General features: G+C 38.9%; 1 protein-coding gene across 2 annotated transcripts in view; it reads right to left on the bottom strand.

Annotated features, from left to right (window-relative positions):
- The window catches only part of MLLT3 (MLLT3 super elongation complex subunit), a 114,353-nt gene that overhangs the window by 51,094 nt on the left and 38,574 nt on the right, over window positions 1-24,685 (bottom strand). Inside the window, exons 3-4 of one of the 2 annotated variants that reach the window (XM_065740614.1) lie at window positions 6,877-6,959; window positions 2,996-3,139 (exon numbers count right to left, since the gene is read on the bottom strand). In XM_065740614.1, the coding sequence (XP_065596686.1) occupies window positions 2,996-3,139; window positions 6,877-6,959 (227 nt within the window). The remainder of the gene's footprint in view (window positions 1-2,995; window positions 3,140-6,876; window positions 6,960-24,685) is intronic. The other variant, XM_065740616.1, reaches the window with a different exon arrangement.

The raw sequence follows: 24,685 nt of genomic DNA, 5'->3' as shown, positions 1-24,685 counted from the left end.
AAAGGTGGAGAAAGGAACCATGAGAAGACGCTGGCAATCTGTCTGCAGTTTTGCACAGCCTGACTGAAGAGCAAAGTGATGAACCTTGAAGAGAAAGATCAAGAAAACTCCAGAGCAAGAGATAGACAAGGCTATTCTGAATAAGAAAGCATGAACATCTAAAAGAAAGTCTGGGTTCATCTACTGAATGAAGCCAAGTACTTCCAACTGTAAATACAAACTGCAGCTGTTTTCTTAACCTCTGCTTCCTTCAAGCATATGCCTTGGTTTACGTATAGACAATGATAGCTGATTAATATTATTTTAAAATAAGGCCCGCACTGTTCCCTTAGTGCCTGTTACATAAGTAAGTTTATGAAAACAAGAAACATCATGTTTAGTAGCTTACTTCAGTTGTACTACATGTCCCATGACTATTCCTCAGAGAACAACTAATGAGAGGTGTGGATTTTGAAGTGCCCAGAAATTAAACAGTTTGCACTACTGCTTACAAATAACCTTTGAGTGCTCTTCCTAAAGCTCAACATTTTATACTAATGAAGTATCTCATTCATTTTGAAGAGCAAGAACTTGATTTTGTCTGCCTTGTTGCCAATCAAATAAATTCAGTGAACAGTAGTATAAATTACTGACTTCAGTAATGCAAAACCCACCTCTTGTGCTTTATTTTACTGCATCTTTCTTAGCCTAGTATACTGCAGTTACAACTAAGTTAGTGATTCGTGGATTAACTTAGTGGTTTATTCTAGCTACACTTGGAAGTGAGGACCAGCTTTCCATGACTTATACAAAAGCAAAAAAAAAACAACAATGATCAACATTTCATAGAAGCATTATGAGCCTTATCAGTTAAGAGATTAAAGCCCATCATAGAGAATTTTAACACCGAGACAAAGTTATTCAATCATTTCTCCTGAGTTAATTGGACATACTGCTAGGTCAGAAAACCTATAAAGAGAAGCGTGACATACTGACAGCCTCAATAAAAAAGGGACCGTTTATTGGAAGGACTAGGAAATAACATGAAATAAGGAAGGGGGGTGGGGGTGTTGTGATGTGTGGAAATCACAGTTTGCTTCCTCCAGAAGGAAAAAAAGGCAATGATGTGAAGTATTTAAAAATCTAGAAACATTCACAAAAATAATGTCATTAAAACACCTCATATTTCATTGTTTAAAGTGAAGTAGCATTTTTGCTTTTATTAATTCACGAAACCTAAAAGCAGAAGGTGTAGAAAATGAATAATGAATGGTCACATTTTTTCTTCTTTCTCTTTACCCACTCCACTCTCCCAAAGTTCCTACCAGCATACATTTAGATTTATTACACTTGTGGGTAAAACTTGTTTATTAACAACTGACCTGATATGATTAACATTAAAGCAGCTGCTTATGAAGCTTTCCAGAATACAATCTTGATGTTTTATTTGGAAACACACTAAAAAGCCAATACACTGTCCAGACATGGATACCCTCTTGCACCTAATAAATGCAAACACAAAACACAGTTCACACTTCTATTTCAATGCCACTATAGCTGTAACAGTTCTCCAGGAAGATAACAAGGGCTTTCAGACTATGCCTGCTACTTACTTTCTCTTTAATTTCACAGATGCTCTTCCAAGAGATTATTCACAAAGCAGCTCCCTCTTATCACCGCTACTTTTGTATAATTGTGCAAATAGGGTAACTATTTTTGTTAGGACTGGACGGAAGTATAAACATTGGCCTAATGGAGACACACAAAATACTGGCTTGCTTATCCCATCAGCCTACTGAGGAAGTGAAGCAACTGACACTCAAGAGCAGGGTTGCAACCAAGAAGGACCCAGATCGGCTGGAGGAACAGATTAACAGAATTTTCATGAAACGTCATCAGGAGAAATGCTCTGACCTGCAGCGCCTTAAGTCCTGTAAACAAAGCTGGGGCACTGGTGGCATTTAGCTGAGCAGGAGCCAACTGCAAACCTATGTAGTAGTGCCTAGAGCAGCAGGACATGGCCCCAGAGCCAGTGAGGGCAGGGGCTGGCCTCTCCATCTTAGGTGCTACACCCATTCTCAGGCCCATAGTACAAGAAACCCTCAAGCTGGCAGGAGGAGGAAGAAGGCCCTGGGTCTGGGAGCTTCACCCTGTGACACAAGACTGTGGAACAAGACCAGTTCAGCCATGAGAAGAGGTGGCTTCAGAGACATGCAGCAGCAGCCCCAACAAGGCAATGGAGGAGAAGCAGCCAGGCTCTACACCCAATGTGAGGCAGGAAGGTGAAAGTCTGAAACACAGGCTGAGACAAGAGGCTCAAGCTGGAGACGAAAAGCCTTTTGACCAACAGGATGGCCTGGCCATGAAGCCAAGGCTCTAGCCTGGGGGGTTTCATGCCCCAGCTAGGTGAAGCCCTGAGCAGCCCTGCTTGAGCACCAGCAGAGAGAGCCAGGACTGTTGTTCCTGCCAGAGTGAGTGATTCTTCTATTGTGTGAAACAGAGTGATTTCCACTAACAGACAAAAAATACATTTCTAAAGTTCTAACCTTACAAAAAGGCTAACATACTTCAGGATTTTCTGTACCTATTAATTCTACAAATAAGTGAAGAAGTCTTGGTACATTTTCTAGTACAGAGTATTCATACATTATGTAAACTCCAGTGTGTTTATTCATAATTACTTTCTAACTTGCCCTACTACTACTAAATTCATTTTGTATTATGCAAACCATTTACCTTTAAAGGAGAGACACTTTTATGTTCTTTTTACTTAACTCTCATCACAACAGCCCTGCTGTACTTCATCTCTGGAGTGGCAAGCAAGCAATGCTTCATGTATAAGGCTCAAGTTCTGCTTTTGTAGAAGTAAACATGAATTATTTGGTTGTTAAGAGGGATCTACTACATTAATCACAAGAACACTTCACTTAGTTTCACTGCCAGGTAAACCTTTATTACAGTAATCATGCACCAGCAACATCTTAGTGACTGCTTTCGACATGGGTGCAGGACTCACCCCTCCTGCCTTTAGCAGCTTTCTTCTGAATTCCTCTGTCGGGTTGTTGAATGTGAGCTTTTCACAGCGGAGGTGATTTACAGGTGGGTGGCCTTCAAGATGCAGGAATAAGTCATAGTCAAATCGAACTTTCTTAGGTTCTTCCTGAGGGTTGAAAATAACCAGATAAAAAGGTCTAAGACCAAAACTAATTTTAAAGTTGAAAACAAGGACTACATCAGTCTGTCAATTAAAATTACATCATTTCTTAACCATTCTCTGTGTTCTGAGATGCATGATAGAATATATCAAGTGTCAGCCAGGCTACAGTAAATCAGAGAAAGTCCTATCAACCCATCATAATAATGGGAAAATGCATGAACTTCAAGCTGTCCTGACAAGGCTTATTTGAAGGTGATGTTTGGCATAGCCTAAAGACATACACAAAGCCAAATATCATGATTCAGCTGTCACAAGGTAACTCAGTCACCAACACTACCATGTCTGAGATGTATGTAATACAGAAGACACTGAAGTAAATCCTTGGATACAAACTCCTCCACAAATTCAAAAAAGTTGTAATTAAGGGTAAGATTGAAACTGCTGCAGCAAATTATATTTGACTCTTCAGTACGGTGTCTGTTTATTTATTAATGGAACTTCACTGCCTTGAACCAAATTGGGCAGCAAGATTTCAAGTATTCCACCACAACTTACAAGCATTCAAAATTCATTGCCACTATAGCGAAGAAAGACAAATGTTCCCTGTACCAATATGGAGAGAAAAAGGACAGGAAAGGCAAATTTATCTTGGACAAAATCAGTGCTCTACTATTCTGAGAAATCCTCAGCTGAATAAGGATACTACTGGTGACCATCTGAATTTCAATTGCTAATACCAGAGAAAAGACATTAAGTGTGTTTTGTGTAACACATTTACACAGATCTGTTCTAGACATTGCAAAAAACTTAAGTGCTCTTTTAAAGCAATACCAAGTATCCCTTTCTCCAAAAGTCCAGATGTGCCAAAGGTGGCACCAAACCAAATTACAGTCTTAAAAGGACAATTCAGGAAATACTCTAGGAAAAAAAAAAAAAAAAAAAGGAACCACAAGGGAAGAGGAGGAAGAGATGCAACAAAATTTCAACATATAGACAACAATACTTCTAATCTTTGTTCTGTTCAGCAACAGTGTTCAAAAAAAAAAAAAAAAAAGCACATTTAAATGTTCAGCTTTGATTCAGGATATCAAGGATATGAAGAACAGGAAGTACAAAAGTCTCATGTATTCTAAAATTAAAAATAAAGTTTTCAAATGCAGTCAAGGGATATCCTCAGCATCTTGTCTTTAAACATGGAACGAAGACAACAAGGGAACTTGGATGAAAGGCCTGCAGTAGCTTATTTTTTGATTGCTAAAAAGAGTAGCTGCCTTATACAGACTATTTTCTTGATAGACAGTATTCAAAGGCAATCATGAGAGAAGAAATTTCTTTTTTAAAGATGAACACATGATTTCTTGCAGAAAAAAGAAGCTATTTGCTCTCCAGACTACACCACAGAAAACTGTGACATTGTTACAAGCAATCAGTATCAGCAGCTTTGTCATAAACATTGTAAGAAATCATACTGTAGTCTTCCAAGAGTTCTGTGGAAAGTTAGACGAACTTAATTTCAAAGCAGACTTCCATTAAACAAATCACTCCCTGTACTACCTCCATTACTTCAAATCAGTGAAGTCCTGACAGTGAAAGCAGAATATACTGCAGTCTATGAGCCTTATCCAAAACTGACTGTAGTTTCCAGAGTAGAAATATTTCAACTTAAAGCCTTCTTCCAAGGAATCTGTCTCAGTGGCTATCAACTACACCTTGAAGGTTATATTTGTGGCATGGATGTTCATTAATGGCACATGGGATGTTCATTATTTCCATAACCTTTTAATGTTTGGTACATTTTTTGTCAAATTAAAATGCCTATTATATCTCCTACCAATTTCTGCTTAGTCCTGGGAAGGGGAACAGTTTCATTCTCCACAATCCAGGTGGCATCCTGTACCCCTGCCTTCTCTCTTCATTAGGGCTCTTTCTGAACCAGAAATGGAAAAGTTATCTACCTTCAATAAGTGATGATGGTCTGTCTCCTCTTCCTCCTTCTAGCTCCTTTTTTTCTGTACTGGAATACCTGTGGAGTGGCTTAGAGGAGGAAGAGTAACTGAACCAGGAGAAAGCAGTAATCTGCCTCAGGAATGCCAGCTCACTTTTGTACCACTTCATCATATTGTACTGAGCCCAGGAAAGGGTATGATGCTGCAGCTGTGTGAAGAGCTAGCTGACTCACAGTCCAATTGCTGCTCGTTGTATTCTGTAACACCAAAATAGGGGTGGGGGATGTTTGCAAACTTCCTAATTCCACATGCTGCTTGAGGGTGAGGTGAGCTGTAATCACTGATGCCCTCTTGATTTCAGTCTAAGCCACAACTCCTGCTGGAGAACTCCTGAGACTTGCAGGTCTCCACAGTCAAAGGCAGCCAAAACTCTGAGTGGAAAACAGAAAAAGAAATGTCGGGGGGAAGCCTTCTGTAGAGATGCTTCAATGAATTACTGCCTTCTGACTCTGTTATGGGTCTGCCTGGTTACGGGGCTAAAAAGCATGCCAAAAAAGCCAGCCAACTCAATGAAGTAGTTCAGTTTCCCTTTCCAACAGCAAATGAAGTAGACTGAGCCCTTCTCCTCACAGATTGATACAGGGAACATTTCAGAATTACCTACCAAGTCTACTACTTAGAAAGTGCCTCAACAGCATTATCTACACCTCATACATTAACAGAGTTTCTAAGGGAGGCAGAATAATAATGGAACATCTACCTGAAGGCAAACAGATGTAACCAAGTTGTACTCTAAACTGAATGTTAAGTGTGCACATTTCCAGTAAAAGGTGTTTTTAAGCTGTCCATAAAGTAGTTGGTGTTTTAAGGAAGACGAAATACTGACTTCATTAAAACAATGTTTATTACACCTTGGAATTATAAAAAAAACCCTTTACAAGTACCTTTGAAGCATGCGTGAATTAAAATAACAGGTCCGCCTTTCAAAGCACAGAAGGAACAAAAAATTTTTGAAATTATTAAAATTCTGTGCAGTAAGTCCACAAAATTATTACAGCTTTTTCTTTAATTCTGTTCAAGCCCAATTCTTTTATCCAGTTATTTATTTGCAATACAGAACCTACGAGGTACATTAAGAGAAATCTCTGTATTTGCTATTCAAGAGACCACAAAGTTAATGCAGTATTTACTTTCACACCAAATTTTAATATCACAGTAACATATATGAATGGCACTAGCTTTGTTTCTAAACTCTAACCCTGATAATATTGAATAGAACACTAAAAGATGTTATTTTACTTTCAGACTGAGGTTGCAGGATGAAAAAGGCTTTTTATGAAAGACCAAAAATGAACAAATCATGAAGACCAGCAATACTTAAAATAGAACAATTGATTCATTACGAATTCAGCATGATCAAGATCTGCTTCCTCTCTGCACAGTTTTTTTAAGTGGCTCTCGAGCTTCCTGAAGTACTATTTAAAGCCTGTCTACTTCTAACCAATAGTTATTCTTCTGAATAATTACTGAATAATTCAACCTCCATTTTTTATCAAGTAATCTTAACTTCAAAGAGTTATCTATCTACTAAACACTGTTAGACATGTATAAAAGTTACAGTGATTGTGAATTATATTTCTAACTGCTGTTCCATATCTTTAAACCTACATTCAGTATTTATGAATTAGAATGTGCACATTTGAAGATGTGCTGAGTTATACTTCTCTTCTTGGTTGTTTCATTGTTGTTGGTTTTTTTTTAAGCTTTTAAATGAAAAAGTATGCAATTCCGTACCTTATTTTTGAAGTAAACCTCAATTGGCAAAATGAAACCAGCATAACCAGATTCTTCAACTTTGTAAGGTGGATCCTTGCACACTGAAACAAAGAAAAAGCCTGTATTTAACAGAACATGTTTAAAAACAGAACATGTGAGCAAATAATCTGCAACAGCACTTCAATGAAAACACCATTACAAAATTACACGCACATACACAGAGTAGGACATATCCTTGCTTATATCAATGTGAATTTTGCCAGCAAATTGTTCTTCCAATACACAACCTACAGTTTAGAGATAGCAATGTGCATACAGATATACACATATACAGACATTTTTCAGTCCCTTCAGTCTCTTGAAACACAAGAACCAAGGAACATCAACACCAAATGGACCCACTGGATATGAAGACACTGCAACTGCAGAAGTGCACTTAATACCTGCTATCACAAGGCCTCTCAGAAAAAAATCCAGGAACAAAACTGCCAACACGTTCTCCAGAGTACTATCTGTACATGAGCTTTCTGAGGAAATGCAAGCTTAGTTAATCACAAAGTGAATTAATACAGAAGTTCTTCCTACTACCTCACCATTCCCTTCCTGTTTCGCTGGCACTAACCTCACACAGGAAATTCAAGAATAAGGGAGACTCCAACTCCTTGCTCACCTGCCGCAGTTGTCAAAGGCTCAGTTTACTCCAGACAATCAATGGAAAGGGAAAAGCATTAAGAAAAGCAAAGGAAGAATAATATTTTCCAGGCTGGTTTTTAACAGAGTTCTTTTAAAGAAACATGACTTATTTTGTCTCTCTTGGCAGGAAGAGAAAGGACCTGTAAGTTTATAAGGTGTGATTTTGAAGAAAATATTAAGATAATAGGTCAAAACAGAGGTGGATTCAGACAAAAAAAGCTTCTAAGTTATAAATCAAGCATTTTATCTTAGAATCTCAACAAAATATTACTCTACTTCATACTGATGTCTTTCCCTATGAGAGCTTACCAGCATTTTAAAATGTGAATGTAGAAGCCCCACCTAAGCATAGTTAGAGATTACAGTAATATATACTGACAATATTTCAGTCATGGCAGTAGCCCTCCTGCTTCTTCAGATTCAGAAGATAACTTGAGGAAAAAGTCTTTGAGACATAGTTTGAATGCCCGCCACATGCAGATGTAAATATAGGAGACTGAAAGCCATTCACAAAGGAATATTAAACATCACATATTTATAAACTGTACTAATACATCATCCGATTTAGAAATTTCAGGCTCTATTACATGGCATCCCAGAAATCACTTCACTTTATTAAAAAAAAAAAAAAAAAACTGTCAGCAGTGTCTCCCTAAGAATTTTATTGGTGCAGAAAACATAGCATAAATATTTTTTTCATTCTCTCCCTTACCTCTCTCTTCTTTCATGCTTGCACAACTTAGCAAATCAGAGTTTCATATTACTGAAAACCAAGTTTGTTATACTTGCAGACTTTGTTGAAACTCAGGTGGTGGGTTACAAAATGCTTAGCACATGCTGAGTGTCTTCCCAAACTGAAAGATGGGCTGAACATTCTACAGTTTTGTACTTGAAAACTTATTCTCCTCCCTCCACCCAAAAAAAAAACCAAACCAAAACAAAAAAAAACATGTAACAGTGAAACTGTACTATATTGCATATACAATATACTACAGCTGAGGAGAAAGCTACTACATTATTCTTTATTCTTACTCTTCATGCAGAGACTTAACTTACATACTAGCAGAAGCAACACATCTGTGCAGTCTGAATCAGGACCCAGTGGCATAAACTCTTTTTCTGTTAAAACTATCACAGTTGGCAACCCGGGCTCCTGCAACAGCACATGTAAGTTAGCCAGCAGCCAACAACCACCCAGTTTGGTGAATGGAAAAGAGATAACCCAGTAAGAGTTAGGTCAACCACAAAAGGCACAGAACAAAAAGTAACAGAAAAGGAAAAATACTGTAGTGGGGAAGAAAAAGAGGAATAAATTGAAAAATCTTGTCTGTCAGGTGAAGTGCCCTGTGACTAGAAAAAGGGAAACATCACTCCCATTTTTATGAAAGGCAAAGACCCGAGGAACTGCAGGCTGGTGTGCCTTGCATTTGTGCAAGATCACGGATCAGATCCTCCAAGAAGTTATGCTAAGGAAAGATGAGGAAGTGGTCTGTGACAGCCAAGAGCAGGTCATATATATCCTTCCTCTCTCCTACATGGTTTGAATAGGTGACTGAACTTCATGGCCGTCTTAATAAATGAGGCCCTACAGATTACTACAGATCCAGTGAAAAATTAGTCCCTGCCCTATGAAAACAGATCCAGAGAATGTTACCACTAAAGTGCATTAAGAAGCAGCCATCAGTATGCAGCCTCATCCCTTGAGAACTACACTAAGAGATAGAAGAAGTGAAGAGAAAAATCAGACAGGCAAATTTCTTCAAGTCCAGAGTGCACAGTATAAGCACATTTTATCTCTTGTGTAGATGAAGATAATATGTCAGAAGCCAGTTTCTTTTCTCTTCTTTAATTGACAGCTTTAATCTTAGATACTTGCAAATGCACATAGACAGACCAGGTCCCCTGAAGTAATTTTTCAGGCAATTTCAAAGTGAATGCTGAGGAAAGCATATGTACATGCACACAGATGTGCTACCACACAGGTACAGACGTACAGTAATATGCAAATCTCAGGTGTTCATCTACACTACATAACCCTCGATGAGGGGAAATTAAATGACTATACACTCAGCTGCAGCCCTAGCTGTATTAAAAAAAAAAAAAGAAAAAACAACAGAAACACTTGAACAGTAAGAATAGTCGAAGTACATTGGCTAGCGCTCTTTAAACAAAACATCCCTTCCAGAGACCACATACAAAATATTAATTTGCATTTTAAAATGAAAATTGCAACATTAACATTATAATTCATAGGTTCATAGGTACATTAGGTTGGAAAGGACCTACAAGATCATCTAAGTCCAACCATCCTCCTATCACTATCCCTACCCAACTACTAAATCAAATCCCTTAGCACCTCATCTAAACGCTTCTTGAACAGTGCTAGGGATGGTGCCTCAACCACCTCCCTAGGCAGGCCATTCCAGTGCCTGACCACTCTTTCAAAGAAAAAATGTTTCCTCAGGTCTAATCTAAATCTTCCCCGGTGCAACTTGTGGCCATTCCCTCTCGTCCTGTCGTTATTTATCTGGGAGAAGAGGCCCACCCCCTCCTCACCACAACCCCCCTTCAGGAAGTGGTAGAGTGCAATAAGGTCTCCTCTGAGCCTCCTCTTCTCCAGACTAAACAATCCCAGCTCCCTCAGCCGCTCCTCATAAGACTTGTGCTCCAGACCCCTCACCAGTTTTGTTGCCCTTCTCTGAACACGCTCCAGGGCCTCAATGTCCTTCTTGTAGTGAGGGGCCCAAAACTGAACACAGTACTCAAGGTGCGGACACACCAGAGCTGAGTACAGGGGGATGATCACCTCCCTGCTCCTGCTGGCTACACTATTTCTAATACAGGCCAGGATGCTGTTGGCCTTCTTGGCCACCTGGGCACACTGCTGGCTCACGTTAAGCCGAGCATCAACCAACACCCCCAGGTCCTTTTCCTCTCTACATTCTTCAAGCCATTCTGCCCCAAGCCTATAGCATTGCATGGGGTTATTGTGGCCAAAGTGCAGGACCCGGCACTTGGCCTTATTGAACCTCATCCCATTGAGCTCAGCCCAGCTATTCAGCCTATCCAAATCCCTCCAATCTTGTGGGACCTCTCCAGATAACCAGGAATGCTGATAGATGGCAGAAAGTGGCCCAGCAATCACCTCTGCCAGCTCCCTCAGCACCCTTGGGTGGATCCCATCTGGCCCCATGGACTTGTGGCAGTTCAGATGGAGGAGCAGGTCTCTGACTGTCTCTGCTTGGATCACAGGGGGTGTATTATGCACTCCGTCCCAAACTTCCAGGTCAGGGCAAGTACCCTGAGGGTAACTGATCTGTCTATTAAAGACAGATGTGAAGAAGGCATTGAGAACCTCAGCCTTTTCCTTATCATCTGTGGTTACATTCCCTGCCACATCAAGTAAAGGAGATAAATTCTCCTTAGTTCTTCTCTTGCTGTTAATATATTTGTAAAAGGTATTAGCATTATCAAGACAACACTGTTAACAAGGATTTCTTCTCTATACGATCTCAGTACCTGTGTTGGTACTGTTCCCTGTTATGAACATTATAGGCAAATAGATGTGAGCATATAGCTCTCATTCAATGCACTTCACAACTAAATTCTTCTGGTAATGTCAGCATAATGAGATACACAAAATTACAGCAAGCCAGGGCAGGAGTTTCTAAGTTCTAAATTATCTATATCCCCTACTTGTCAGGGCAATATGCCTTGTCTACAGCTCACATAAATGGACTAAACCATTTATTTCAAATACCTTGCCTTTGTATTGCAAAAGAGAAGCACTATGTTTAAGCACACATTCCCATGTACTGCGTCAAGACATAACACACCTGAGGAACAGATGTAAACCAAGACATGAAGATGTATTTAAGTAACAGTACAACACTGAGGCCCACAGAGATTACAATAAACAAAACTGTGCTAATAACCATTAGTTTTAAGCTTTAAAAATAGATTTGCTTGCCACGCCAACAGTCAAACATTTTGTGTTTATTTCTTGATGAAAAATATGGTCAGAAACAGTAAATAAAGATAGAAGTTCCCCTCTAGCAGGGCCACACAGAATTGTAACTCTTACAATTCACATCCACTTTGTACACTCAGCAAAACAGATGAAGTGGGTCCTTGTAGGTAAAGGAATCCTGCCTATAATTTGCTCACATTGGTCACTGCCTCATCAACTTTTCCTGACGATTATCATCTTCATTGAAAGAAGTGTCACTACAAAGGAATGGTAGTAACATTCAGATGAAGGCAGGCTGAAGTGCCAAACCTCCTGACACAAGAAGCCAGCTTTAAATACTCAGCTGTGATTTCTATGGAAGATCTTTTACCTTGATAGACCAGCTGGTGGGCTCCGGTGCTTTGACTCTATACAAAATGAGGCAAGAAAGATGGCATGCACTGTACCGTAGCTTCGAGCACACCTCAGCCATTAACACTAACAAATTGTCAGGCAAGTTCAAACAACAGCTAGCTAAAATTACTGAGTTGACTGTGGTTTAAGCAGTAGCTCACGCCAGGAATAGGGCGTTCCAATTTGCTTAATAGCTTATGCTGACAAGTCTTTCACGAAACAGACAGAACACTGAAGCAAAATTACAGAGAGAGATCTAAGGGAGAATTAAGATTGAGGTTTCAGCAGTGTATTTACAATCATATTAAGTTTCCTACCCCACGTACTGAATTGCCCATATTCCTACCATTTCACAAAAAAACTGAATCCTAATGAGGTTAGGGAGTGACACTTTCTGTATAAAATATCTACATGTCACTCACCAGCTACCATGGTTGACTTGGTTAACATGGTTGACTTACCTTGGTTGACAAACTATCTGAGATTAGCAGGGACACCTAAATTGTCATTACCATTACACTGTTGTGGGGCTGGACTCAACCTCTAAAGGTTCCTTCCTATTCTTCCCCCCCTACTATTCTGAGATTCTGTGATTACATGGTGCTGTTAAAGCCAATGTGATGGACACATGCTGTACAAGTGAAAGAATACATTCTCTGCCACAGGTACAGGAGAACTGCACTGCTGGAGCACAGTAAGAGCCACCTCTTCTTGGAAATTTCACCTTGTGCAAATTGCATGACTTATTTCTCCCTCTAGTATTTTCCAGTTTTGCTGAAATGGGAAAAAAAAGTGGGCCAAGATTAAAAAGCTCCACCTTGCATAACAGATTATGGAGCAACAGTAGATGGCTACAGATCACCCAACAGGTCCTTGAAATGCCATATTAGATCCTCCGGTCTCATCTGTTCCAGGACTTTTACCAGAAAGAACACTGATCTTCCATGTCTCAGCAACCGCAGGCATCTAAAGTTACTTTGGCACCTGCAGGGTTTCTAAGAATTTCCTTTACAAATGAGGTAGAGCTTGTCCTCGAGTCAAGTACGCAGAATTATTGACACAGATTCTGCAATGCACAAGCACACAACAATCCTTTATGAAACAAAGAATTTAATGGAAATGCCTAGGATGGTTCACAATTCAACTCATTCCACCTGTCTTCCCCTACATCTTTCCCTCCATGTCTAAGAATTCATTTTCAGAGCTATCAAAATTACCCCTGAATTCACGTGACACCATACTTGTGTCAGACAGCTCCGGTCAAACTGCAAGCCAAGCTAAGAATTTCCCATCACAGCTCTCAGTTCAGGTTATCTTAATGATCAGTATCATTTATTTCACCTGTAAGGTTTTCAATGTTATTGAGCACACACTTTAACTTTGAATAATATCAGAAGAGTTCTCCTGTGAAGAGCTGTGTCACAAATGTGTTTTCATCAGCCTTAGAACAGCTGGAACAGCTCCTGAACTGAAGCTGAAGGCTGTTGTAGCAGCCTCCAACAACAACTAAGCAGCAGAAGATATTTCTTCAAAGAGGATGAAATAAGGTTTCTAAAATCTTTCTAAAATGTGAAAGAGATCAGAGATTAAGAAACACCACCATGGAAGTTGCACAATTCAGTTACTGTTCACAAGTAACAGAACATTTGAGATAATACTAATTAGCATCTAACAGCAAAACAGTCACAGTTAGCATATCCTGATTATCTGTGTCAACAGCATTTTATAATTAAAGGAGCAATATCCATTATTTATCCTTATTGCACTTTGAAGTCTGCAGACAGACTGCAAAACATTTTAACTGAGGTCAGTAGGAAATTGTTACTGTAGCATTCAGTATTAATTGCAATGATATTTTCTTCACATCAAATGTACTGGAAAACATTAAAAATGTTGGTTCTATCATTTACTTGATAGCCTTTCTGATGCAGTTCAGAGCATCAGCATACAAGATCATGAACACTAGTCCATACTTTGTTGCTATTTCAGCAATTGCAGAGTTTAAGAGAAAGGAAACCAGCGTTTCATAGATGTTTGGTTAATACCCTCCATGTACAGATGGGAAAATAAAGTATGGTATCTTAATATAAACAAACATCTAGATTATATTAGTATGATATGCACTTAAAGCTATAGAAGGATAGAGCTAAGGCTAAAATAATTAATTACTTACACTATGTTTATATTAATGTGTCTGTTTGTTGTGGCTTTCACTCAACACTTACTGCCTAAGAATCCAACAGAAGTCTTTCTCTAGTAAGCACAGAGATTTCAAGTCTCTGTGGAATTCGTTCTACTATTAGTATGATGTAAAAGAACGCCCCAGGGCACAAACACAGCTTAAGAGCTGCATGTAGGCACTGCATGTGTTTTATTTGCTGCCATCCAGGTATTCAGATCCATTATCACAACAGTTACATTATTTTGTTATTGAACATTCTGCAGGAAGAGAACAAGAGAACAGCATGCCACATGAGGATAACAATGAATGCATTGTAAAGAAGAGTCATAGAAAATTCAGATATTCTTCCAAAAGAAATGAAAACAATTGTAATGCTCTGACTACCACAGCACACTTGCAGTTTTATTTACCTGCCTTTAAGAAGTACAAGATATTAATTTCTAAATGCCAGGCATAGCTATCTCTCTTCTGAAACTTTGCAGCCCCACATACTATATAGCTGGCAAGTTTTCCTTTGCATTATACAACAGAAAAGGAAAGAAGAAGAAGTATAGATTAGAACTTAAAAGCAGAAAATCTTCAAAGTGGTACATGGTCTAATCCTGAGTAATTGATTTTGTTCTAGGCCAATTCCAGCATACAGAGAACAAATGGTTTAAAAAAATCCTCACCTTAAAAAATGTTACATTCCTTGGACTGTATTTGTATTACTAATCTGCTGGTAATCTATAAAACAGTAACAAAAATAAAGTGACAATGTTGTCCAAATATACATTTGATAGATTTTGTCTAGGGATTTGTCTAGGAAAGCAAACTGCTTTCTTAGGCATTAAAGCCATTTGTAATGTGCTCTTTCAACTTTGTTTTCAAAAATGCCTGGGAAATAAAGTAGACAAAATTACATCTGCAAACTGGTTTTTTTCTTGAAAAGAATAAACAAAACACAAAAGAGAAACACTACTGAGTGAAATAATTTATGATTGCTTACATATTACTGAGTAAAAATATTTTCCGGTTCGAAAGTGAAAATTTCCTGTTGCCAACCTCCAATTAGGAGGGAAAACACACTTCAGTGGTACTATACTGAGGGAAGTGATTCCAAACATATAACAGGATCTGCAAATTCAAGCAGGTTGTAAGCAAGGCATAAAATTGAGAAATGTTATTTCACTGAATCCTTGAAGCCAAACAACTCTATGAGACCACGCTACAGAAATACAGAAGTACAGAAATAATGCTGCTTTGTTAATGTAATGTGCTTGTACATGTACACACAAAAACACACACAGTCAATATTATTTTTAATAGAATCACCTAGGTTGGAAAAGACCTACAGGATCATCCAGTCCAACTATCCACCTATCACCAATAGTTCTCATTAACAGTGTTCCTCATCACAAAATCTAAATGTTCCTTGACCTCCAGGGTCAGTGACTCCACCACCTGCCTGGGCAGCCCATTCTAGCACCTGACCTCTCTTTTGGAGAACTATTTCCTAACATCCTATCTGAATCTCCCCTGGCACAACTTGAAGCCATTCCCTCTAGTCCTATCACAAGTTACATGAGAAGAGGCTATTCCCCAGCTCACAATATCCATTCAGAGAGCTGTAGAGAGCAGTAAGGCCTCCCCTGAGCCTCCTCTTCTTCAGACTGTACAATCCCAGCTCCCTCAGCAGTTCCTTGTAAGGCCTGTGCTCCAGACACCTTAACAGCTTCGTTGTCCTTCTTTGAGCACACTCCAAAGCCTCAGTGTCTTTATTGCAGTGAGGGACCCAAAACTGAACACAGTACTTGAGGTGCTGTCCGATACAGACCAGGGTGTCACTGGCCTTTTTGTCCAGCTGGGCACACCGCGGGCTCATGTTAAGCAGAGCAGTGACCAATAGCCCCAGGCTGATATCCTCTATGCAGTCTTCCAACCATTCTGCCCCAAGCCTCCAATGTTGCCTGGGGCTGTTGTGGCCAAAGTGCAGGACCCAGTACTTGGTTTTGTTGAAGCTCATCCCATTGGCTTCAGACCAGCTCTCCAGCCTGTCCTGATCCCTCTGTAGGGCCTGGTTACCCCCAGGCAAATTGACACTTCCAGCCAGCTTGATGTCATCTGCGAACTTACTGAGGGTGCACTCAATGCCCTTGTCCAGTTCATCTGTAAAGATACTGAAGAGGGCAGGCCCCAGTAATGACCCTTGGGGATCACCACTTATGACTGGTCACCAGCTAGATTTAACTCCATTCACCACCACTCTATGAGCCCAGCCCTCCAGTCAGTTCCTTACCCAGCAAAGAGTGTACCTGTCCAGGCCACAGGCTGCCAGCTTCTGGCTGAGAATACTGTGGGAAACAGTGTCAAAGGTTTTGCTGAAGTCTAGGTAGACTACATCAACAGCCTTTTCCTCAACTACCAGATGGGTCACAAGATCACAGAAGGAGATCAGGCTGGTCAAGCAGGACCTGCCCTTCATAAACCCATGCTGGCTGGGCCTGATCACTCAGTTCTTCTGCACAGGCCAGGTGATCTCCCTCAAAATAATCTGTTCCATAACCTTCCTGTTATATCATTTCTACAAGTTTCCTATCTGATTAAATAACACCTTGAAATACATAAAACACAGTTCATCATCTTGAACAAAAGTTAAAGCGCGTGAAATCAGCTATACATGCATTAAAAAGTAATCTCACAACATTTGAGGGCATGACTAAAAAAATAATGCAAAGGAATAGAAGAATTCACATTTTCATTCAATTTAGGCTAAAGGAACATAGTGATCCTTTGTGTGGCATAATTTAAACCTGCAAAATTATGTATTCCCAGCAGTAATTAGCTTCAATCTGACAAAAAATTCCCCTATTTCATATAATGGTTCGAGTTGGAAAAGACCTTTGAGATCATCCAGTTCCAACTCCCCTGCTATAGGCAGGGACATCTTCCTCTAGACCAGGCTGCTCAAAGCCCCATCCAGCCTGGCCTTGAATGCTTCCAGGGAGGGAGCATCCACAACTTCATTGGGAAACCTGTTCCAGTGTCCCACCCCCGTCACATTGAAGAACTGCTTCCTAACATTTAGGATAAATCTACCCTCTTCCAGTTTAAAGCCATTTCCCATTCTTCTGTCACTGTGTGCCTTTATAAAAAGTACCTCCTCACCTTTCCTGTAGGCACCCTGCAGGTACTGGAAGGCTGCTATAGGGTCCTCCCAAGAGCCTTCTCCAGGCTGTAGAGCCCCAGCTCTCTCAGCCTGTCCTTATAGGAAAAACTTTTTAACCAACTCTTATAAGTCTTATTTGAATTCTTTTAGTAAAAGACAGTAGATAAATCAGGAATAAATGCTTCAGAAATTCTTTCAGGCACTTACACGGTGTCTGCTCACAGCTTTTCTATATCAAAGCATACTCCAGTTGAATTTCATTTATCCAAAGCATGCCTATCATCAATAGGTTTGATTGATGATAACAGCACAAGAACAGTTTTAAAACTCCAGCATTTTAAATTCTAGTAGATCCTTAGTCTCTTTTACTCATCTTTAACCTACCAATTGAATGACTGCCCCAGGAAATTGTGAGAACATATGGATTATGTTGTTATATGTTTATGTTTATATTCCCATTTTCCCTTGATTTTCTCAAGGTTGAAGGCCACCCCTAACCACAGTATGCACGCAAGCCACTGTTAAACTAAGGGAAAGGGAAGCACTTGAGAATTATGCAGGTGTCTTCTGGCAATTCCATACACTTCTATATAACTAGAAAGTTAGAAGGATGGCAGTCACCAGAGGGCTGCCCATCAGCAAGGTTACCTAGTTAAGACGTCTGTCTCTTCACATGAAATGAGAAAGATTCAGAACTTGTGGTTAAAATGCACGGCCTTATGTGAGGAAGATTTAAGAGGCAGATGGAACAGAGAAAGGCAGAAAAGCTCCACTTATCCCAAAAGCTGATCAAGGATGGAGTAGGGTCAACAAGGTAATGAACTGCACGGAGTAGCGCAGAGCCACGGACCTCTTGGAAACAGAGGAACCTTTGCTGCAACAGTAAGTTCTTGTGCATGGCAGAGGGCTGACACTCCACCACTGCATGTCCTTCACCCCAGTAACAGAAAGACACAATCCACTGGGTCTGGATCAGTACTGCATAGGCTCACCCTGTATTTTCAATCACTTTCTGACTGCCAGCTGCATAAGGGGGACTTCATAACTACTTCTGTGAGCTCTGAGAAATGAAAACAGCAAAAATATCTTCTTTGGTAAGGTGGTCATGGTGTGAAATGTGCCTGGCTGAGGATGCATGCTGGGTGACTATTAAGAAAACCTTCCCACATACATAATCCAATATATGAAAAAGAAACTGCTAACAATAGTAATGTTGTAGCTGCAGGGACCCTCAATACACAGTAGGACAACCTGAAATGAAACTAGTAACACTTGTCACGACAAACTCAGAGTGCCCTGAAAGGGTTGCAAGGTTCAGAGGAGAAAAATAAACTAGAGATGGGTAAGGAAAGGGAACTGTTCCAATAACAGATTTCCATTCCAGCCATTAGGAACTGATTTCTATTATTAGCAAAGCTATGGTCACGCACATCAGAAACTAAAGATGCTTTCCTACCTCTTCAGCAGAGTAATTCACATAAACATTCAGTGCTAGTTAGACATACCAAGTCTACCAGAAGTAGACAGAGCAAATCATTCACATGGTTGTCAACTGTGGGAAGAGACAAATGGCCTTTCCGCTGGTTTTAAGTTATGAGACACAAGCACAGTCCTCCAAGCAAGTCCCAGTTAAATATAATTAAAAGGAAGACTAAGAAAACCAACAAAAGGACAGAATGTTGAAAACACAGAACAGCCACCAAGCACTTCTACAACTCCACTCTCTAAAATGTACTTGTTGGAGAATATTCATGTATGTATACAAATGACACTGTGGTAAAACTGTTAAGAAGTATCATAGTCCACATAAGAGGTAGTATAGTCCACACAAGAGTAGAAAATGAACTTCTTGATTCTACCCAGTTGCTTACATTCCTATTGGAACTGCATAAAAGACACAATCTCCTTTCTGTTCCAGGGTAGACTCTGGAGGATGAAGAAATTAGCAGCATCTTTTTTTTTCAGGAAATATTTTACTTCAGTTATAAGCAAGAATAATGACAGACTGTTATCTGATTCAATTTTCTTTCAAGAACAATTCTAAGCACAAGACCCTTTTAAGTTACTTCAGAGATATAGGAAGCTTAAAGATTTCATACACCAGCAACAAAAGCATAGTAGAGCTGTCCACTTCACGGTTAGAGAAATGAGGCATACGCAGAAAGCGCACTGCCCCTGTGACACAGCATACATGGCAAAGTCAGCTAAACAAGTCTCAGACTTGAACACTGTTGTGATGGCACTACTTACACTTGAAAACTTAAGAACCAAGAGAAACATCAAGAGGGGCTCTGGAAAAGAAGCATGTAGATAAAATGTGCTACAGAAAAACTTCAATGAAATAATACAGAACACTCAAACTGGACAGGCTTAATTAAAAGGGTAGGTAGCTTAGAATTTTGTAGTTCTTCATGAGCTACTTCTCAACATGAGATTGTTATTAATGACTGGTTGTAAAGCAGGGAGCACGCAAGAAAGAAAACATCCTGATGAAAGAAAAGCAGGTTAAGCATCAAGTGAGCATTATAGAGAAAACCAGGTGACTTACTTCCTACACTGAACGAAGTAATAACATGTGAGAATCGGTATAGAGAAAGACACAGAACGGTCTGAAATGGCACAGTGTAGAACTGTAATTCCATTTTAAGTACCTATCAGTCACTATTGTAACCTACTTATAAAGGTGAAAAGTCAAAGCAAGCTCAATGTGAATCCAGTAAAGTAGAAGATAGGCTATTTCAGTTATTAATATGTCTGCTCTCTACAGTGTAGCATAATTACTCTGGGTAACTGAGTTCCTGTAATACTCATGAGACTTTTTATTTAAGATGTCATTCAACTAAACCTCCTGTCATTTCTGTTGAACACCTCAGGCCCAATACACTTCTGTATTTATCATTGCCAGTTTGCTTGTTAACCTTAAGAAAAAAAGCTTATTAGATTATTACCAGATTATTTAAGTCCTTACGTTCAGTCCCATTCCATACTTGAAGAAATTACATGTGTTCCAGTTTAAAGTGATGGATCTCCTTTGACATGCTGATGTAAAGATCACCACTACCGAAATACACAAATGTTACCTTTTTATCCTTACTGACTGCTTCCACAGTATTGAGGAAGTTTTCCCTAAATCCACAATCTTTGTCTGACAGTGGCTTAAGCATCTGACAGACTTGGGGATATGGTTTCACCACAGCTAATGATACAAATCTTTTTTATGAAGATACAGAAAGTAAAACAACTGCCTTACACTTATGTAGAGATCTGTATTTATTTTTTCCTTGCTTTTCACACCTCTCAGCTAACACTCTTCCCAAGGAAATGCACAAGGACATGCAAGTGTTCACCATTCTGCTCCTGCTAACTTTACTTCATTGCAGGAACAGCCTAAGAAATACAGCTATAACTCTTTAAAGGTGTCCAGGCAGCCTTTGCCATGCTTCAGTGAACACCAATCCATTTTATCCTTTGAAAACACGCACAGTAGTGCAGAAAATGTGATGTCAGGAGTCTGTAAGGACTCAGTTTGTCCAACTCATCCAGGACATTAAACCAACATCAAAATTGCCAATCTGAGGCTAACTTTCAGTTTCTCTCCATCTCCTTTAAGGTTCTCTAAATCCTTGAAATAATTATAACTGACAACATTTTCATTATTCTTGGTCCCCCAGTTTGCAGCCAGTAGTTCAGGGAACAGAGACTAAATTAAATACTGGTTTTCTTCAGTTAACAGAGGTAATAATTGACAACATTGATCTTTGGGAACATATTGCAAAAGATTTTCTAGTTTTCCACATCCTCTACTTAAAAACAATTAATGTAATAAGTGAAGTAGATTGACTGCATAAAAGACATTATCTTTAATGCTTTGAACAAAAAACAGGATATTTCATTTTATGCTTTTATACTGGGAGGCACATAGGGAGGTCTTTCTCACCATATTTTCCATGAGAAGAGATAAAAGAAAAGAGATAAAAGAAAAAGCTAGTGGAGTCAAGACAGTTGAAGATGTACCATAGTACTAGGAAATAAATCTGATTTGGGTTATGACTGGAATCTGATATCATTTAAACTTATTTAGGTCAGTTTTGTTTAATTCTTCCAACCTAGAGTTTTTCTGCATGTGGGCAACTCTTCTGCACATGGACTTGACAGCTCTTTCTACCTTCTGATGCTGGTGCTCTTTGTTTGACTGTAACTGTCCTTCAGTTTCTGCTTTGTTCACCTCCCTTCAGAAGTTACTTACACTGACACATTTTAAGCCTGGGACACAAGCAAGCTGACATCCTCCACAGAAAGGGCTCTTTTACCCCTTACAGATAGATGACACCTTTAAGAAGCTAAATACTGCTCTGAATTACAGCAACAAGCTTTTTCTCAAAATAGCAGACCTATTCCATCCAGAATTTTTTTTATTGATATGGGACCATGTGCCTCAGGCTTCTTCACCTTATTCTTGAGACTCCTCTACAGAGATTTCCTTCAGCTTCTCACCTAGCAAGACAACCAGTCAACCTCCCATATTTGGGAGCAAGCATTAGCACATGCCATTGTGCACCTCAGCTGATGGAACATGAAGAAGGCCCATAAAGAAAAGACCAGTATCAAACCCTGCATTCTGTCTGTCACTGACAGCACTGATTTGGGCCTGTCCTCTTCTCCCCAGGGAACAATTTTAAGAAAATGTGGAAAAATAATATCTTCAGTGTGTCCATCACTGTTGTTAAGTTTGGTTGAAACTAGCTGACTTTCAAGGATGTATTTAAATTAGAAAAAAGCCTTGCTCCCTAAGGAGAGCAGTAAGGTTGTTTTATTTTCTAATTAGCCGTGAAAGTGAAGATTCATTTATGTATTGTTTACACTACAATCTGAACTCTCTCTTCCCATTGAATTTGATCTGCCAATTGTACGGTTTTTACTATAAGCAAGGAGTGGACAAACCTAGCAATTGTATTGTGATCATCCTGTGAATTATGTTTTTTCTTTGCATTCAATAAAATAAATTTTTCCCACTGAAGCCCCTAATAGGTACCACATGTATCACAATGAAATTCTCAAAGGTTAGTAGCTTATTCAACTGGTGGGGGTTTCCTTGGCATCTATGCATTTTGACCTTGGTTTAATAAGCTGTTGTAGTAAATTAACTAAGAATATTAAAGAAAAAATTTAGACTCTTGTACCTTGAAATTAGGCTACAGCTAAAAAAAAAAAAGCCACCTTAGGAAGATATAAGGACACTGTTTGTTTTTGCTACTCAATACTCTCCAAGTGAAAATTTTAGTCACTCACTTATGTCCCATACTACTAGTTTATGTGAATTCCAGACCACAGTCATTCTAATCTTAAGGAGCTTATTTTTTCATCCGCCAAGCAGTAACATGAATAGAAGGTGGCACGCCTCTTTCTACTCCATGCTTTCTATACTCATAAATAAGCTTACTACCAACATAGGAAATATTTAGAGATCAGTGAAAATTCTTTTGGGAAACTTGATGAGCCTAATTTCTCTTATGGCTCTACTGAGTTTTACTTTTGTTCTGTTTTCCCCTAACACAGTATCTTAACACTACAGTAGACTAGACACTTAAGAATAGTGCAGCATGACAAATGCATATTTTTGCAGCTTTGCATCATAAACAAGTTACAATGTATTTTCTGTGCAGCTTTAGGAATTTCAATGGCAGTATTTTATGCACTCCTTCTACATAGTACATGTATCATCACCATTTCTCCTTATTTGCAGTCAACCCACTGAATTCACATTGCGGTGTTCAGTGTCCTGGACACCGCATCCTACCTTTCTCTCACTCCCTCTCTCCAGAAAACCAGCTCTATAATATTACCTGCAGCTGTTGGACATACTGAGCATCTTAACATTGAGGAGAGAAACATGGAAAGATGACAGAAAACCAACTTCACATCAACTCTGTAAAACTCCATAGCATTATCTAAAAAACACTATGAAGTACTCAGAAAAAATGCACGTAAAAAGGTTTGCAGCACAAAAGTTCACCCTTCTGGACTAAAAACTTGTGAAAAAAGAGGCTGAAAAAGAAAGATTTTATTTAATTTTCATCTTGTCAGTACCAATGATAGGTCTAGCCATAAGCCAACTCACAGAATTTAACTTAATGCTATCAAGTATGCATTATCCACCCTCTGCTATTTTCTATCAGTGAAAAAACTGTAATTTAATTAAACTAATTCATCTTCTGACTTCTATAATTATATACATATTTTTGGACACTAGGCACATAAGTACCCACAATTCTACAATCCATCAGAAAAAGCATCTCGCTTTTGGAGAAGGATATTATTTGCTTTAAAAAGAATGTACTGCAATTGAAGACAGTATACAGGAGCAGAGTTTTACTTTAAGAATCATGATAGTATGAAATCTCAACATAATTTTATTCCGTTAAACAGGAAATGGAATTTAATTTCTAAACCAGCTCAATGCAAGTACAGTAGTAACAGTTACCTATATTATTTGTCCACTGGCAATAGCTTACAGAAGATAACTGCTAACTCATGTTAGGATATGGCTTCTTTTCACAAAGATTTGTATTTTGCTAGATTCTACAAAGTAAAACCCAAACCCGGCTCAAATAAAATATAACAGCTATTTTCCCAGTAACGTAAATCTGCAAGCTTCTGATGTTGGCTTGCTTGTTTTGTTTGCTGTTTTTCTTTGTTTTGCTTCAGTTCTGTTTTGGTTGATTAGTTGATTGGTTTTAAATAAAAGCTAGGCAGGATATTTTAAGAACTAAACTATACTAAAAAAATGTTTGAAGTAGGAATTTTCTGAAAACTATCTGTAACTTATCTTTTTACTAAAATAAAGGATGAAAAACTAGTAAGCATTCACTTCAAGCAGTAGAACACTGCAAATCCAGCATATACTGAAGTCACAGCATATGACTTGTTATTATCACAGGATAATTAGTAGCAATTGAATGACATCATACTCAGACATTACAGTTAAGTATGTTTAGACAAACACTGAGTTCAACAGCAGGGAGTATTCAGGTCTCTCAAAAATAAGACGGCACTGAAATCTAACAGGTTTCCTATCTGATTTGTTTGAGCAACGTAAATTTTTCTTGGAAAGAAAACTGTCATTATTTCCAAGTCTTACATTAGTAAATTGCTCTCCTAAAAAGACATTTGCTCAAATATTCATAATTGATAAAGCATGTGTTCCTAAAAATAAACTTTTAAGCTCCTGACACAAGTCTTAAAGAGGAAGCCAGAATCTTAAACAATAACAATAGATGTTTCAATTATGCCCTTTCTTATTAAACACTTCATTAAAAGACAAGCAAGCAAAAGATTGCTGCACTGATTTAGCTTCACTAAAATTCAAGAAGCCACAGCACTGAATGTCAGTCATAGAGGATAGCTTAAGAGTTTCAAGAGAGAAATATGATTTTGCATAGGT

The sequence above is a fragment of the Cyrtonyx montezumae genome, unplaced genomic scaffold, assembly GCF_038088225.1.
Source record: "Cyrtonyx montezumae isolate F1298 unplaced genomic scaffold, pur_monq_1.0 scaffold_29, whole genome shotgun sequence".
Classification (NCBI taxonomy): Eukaryota; Metazoa; Chordata; class Aves; order Galliformes; family Odontophoridae; genus Cyrtonyx; species Cyrtonyx montezumae.
The sequence above is the reverse complement of the archived record's forward strand: the minus strand, read 5'-3'. Positions and strand labels throughout refer to the sequence as shown.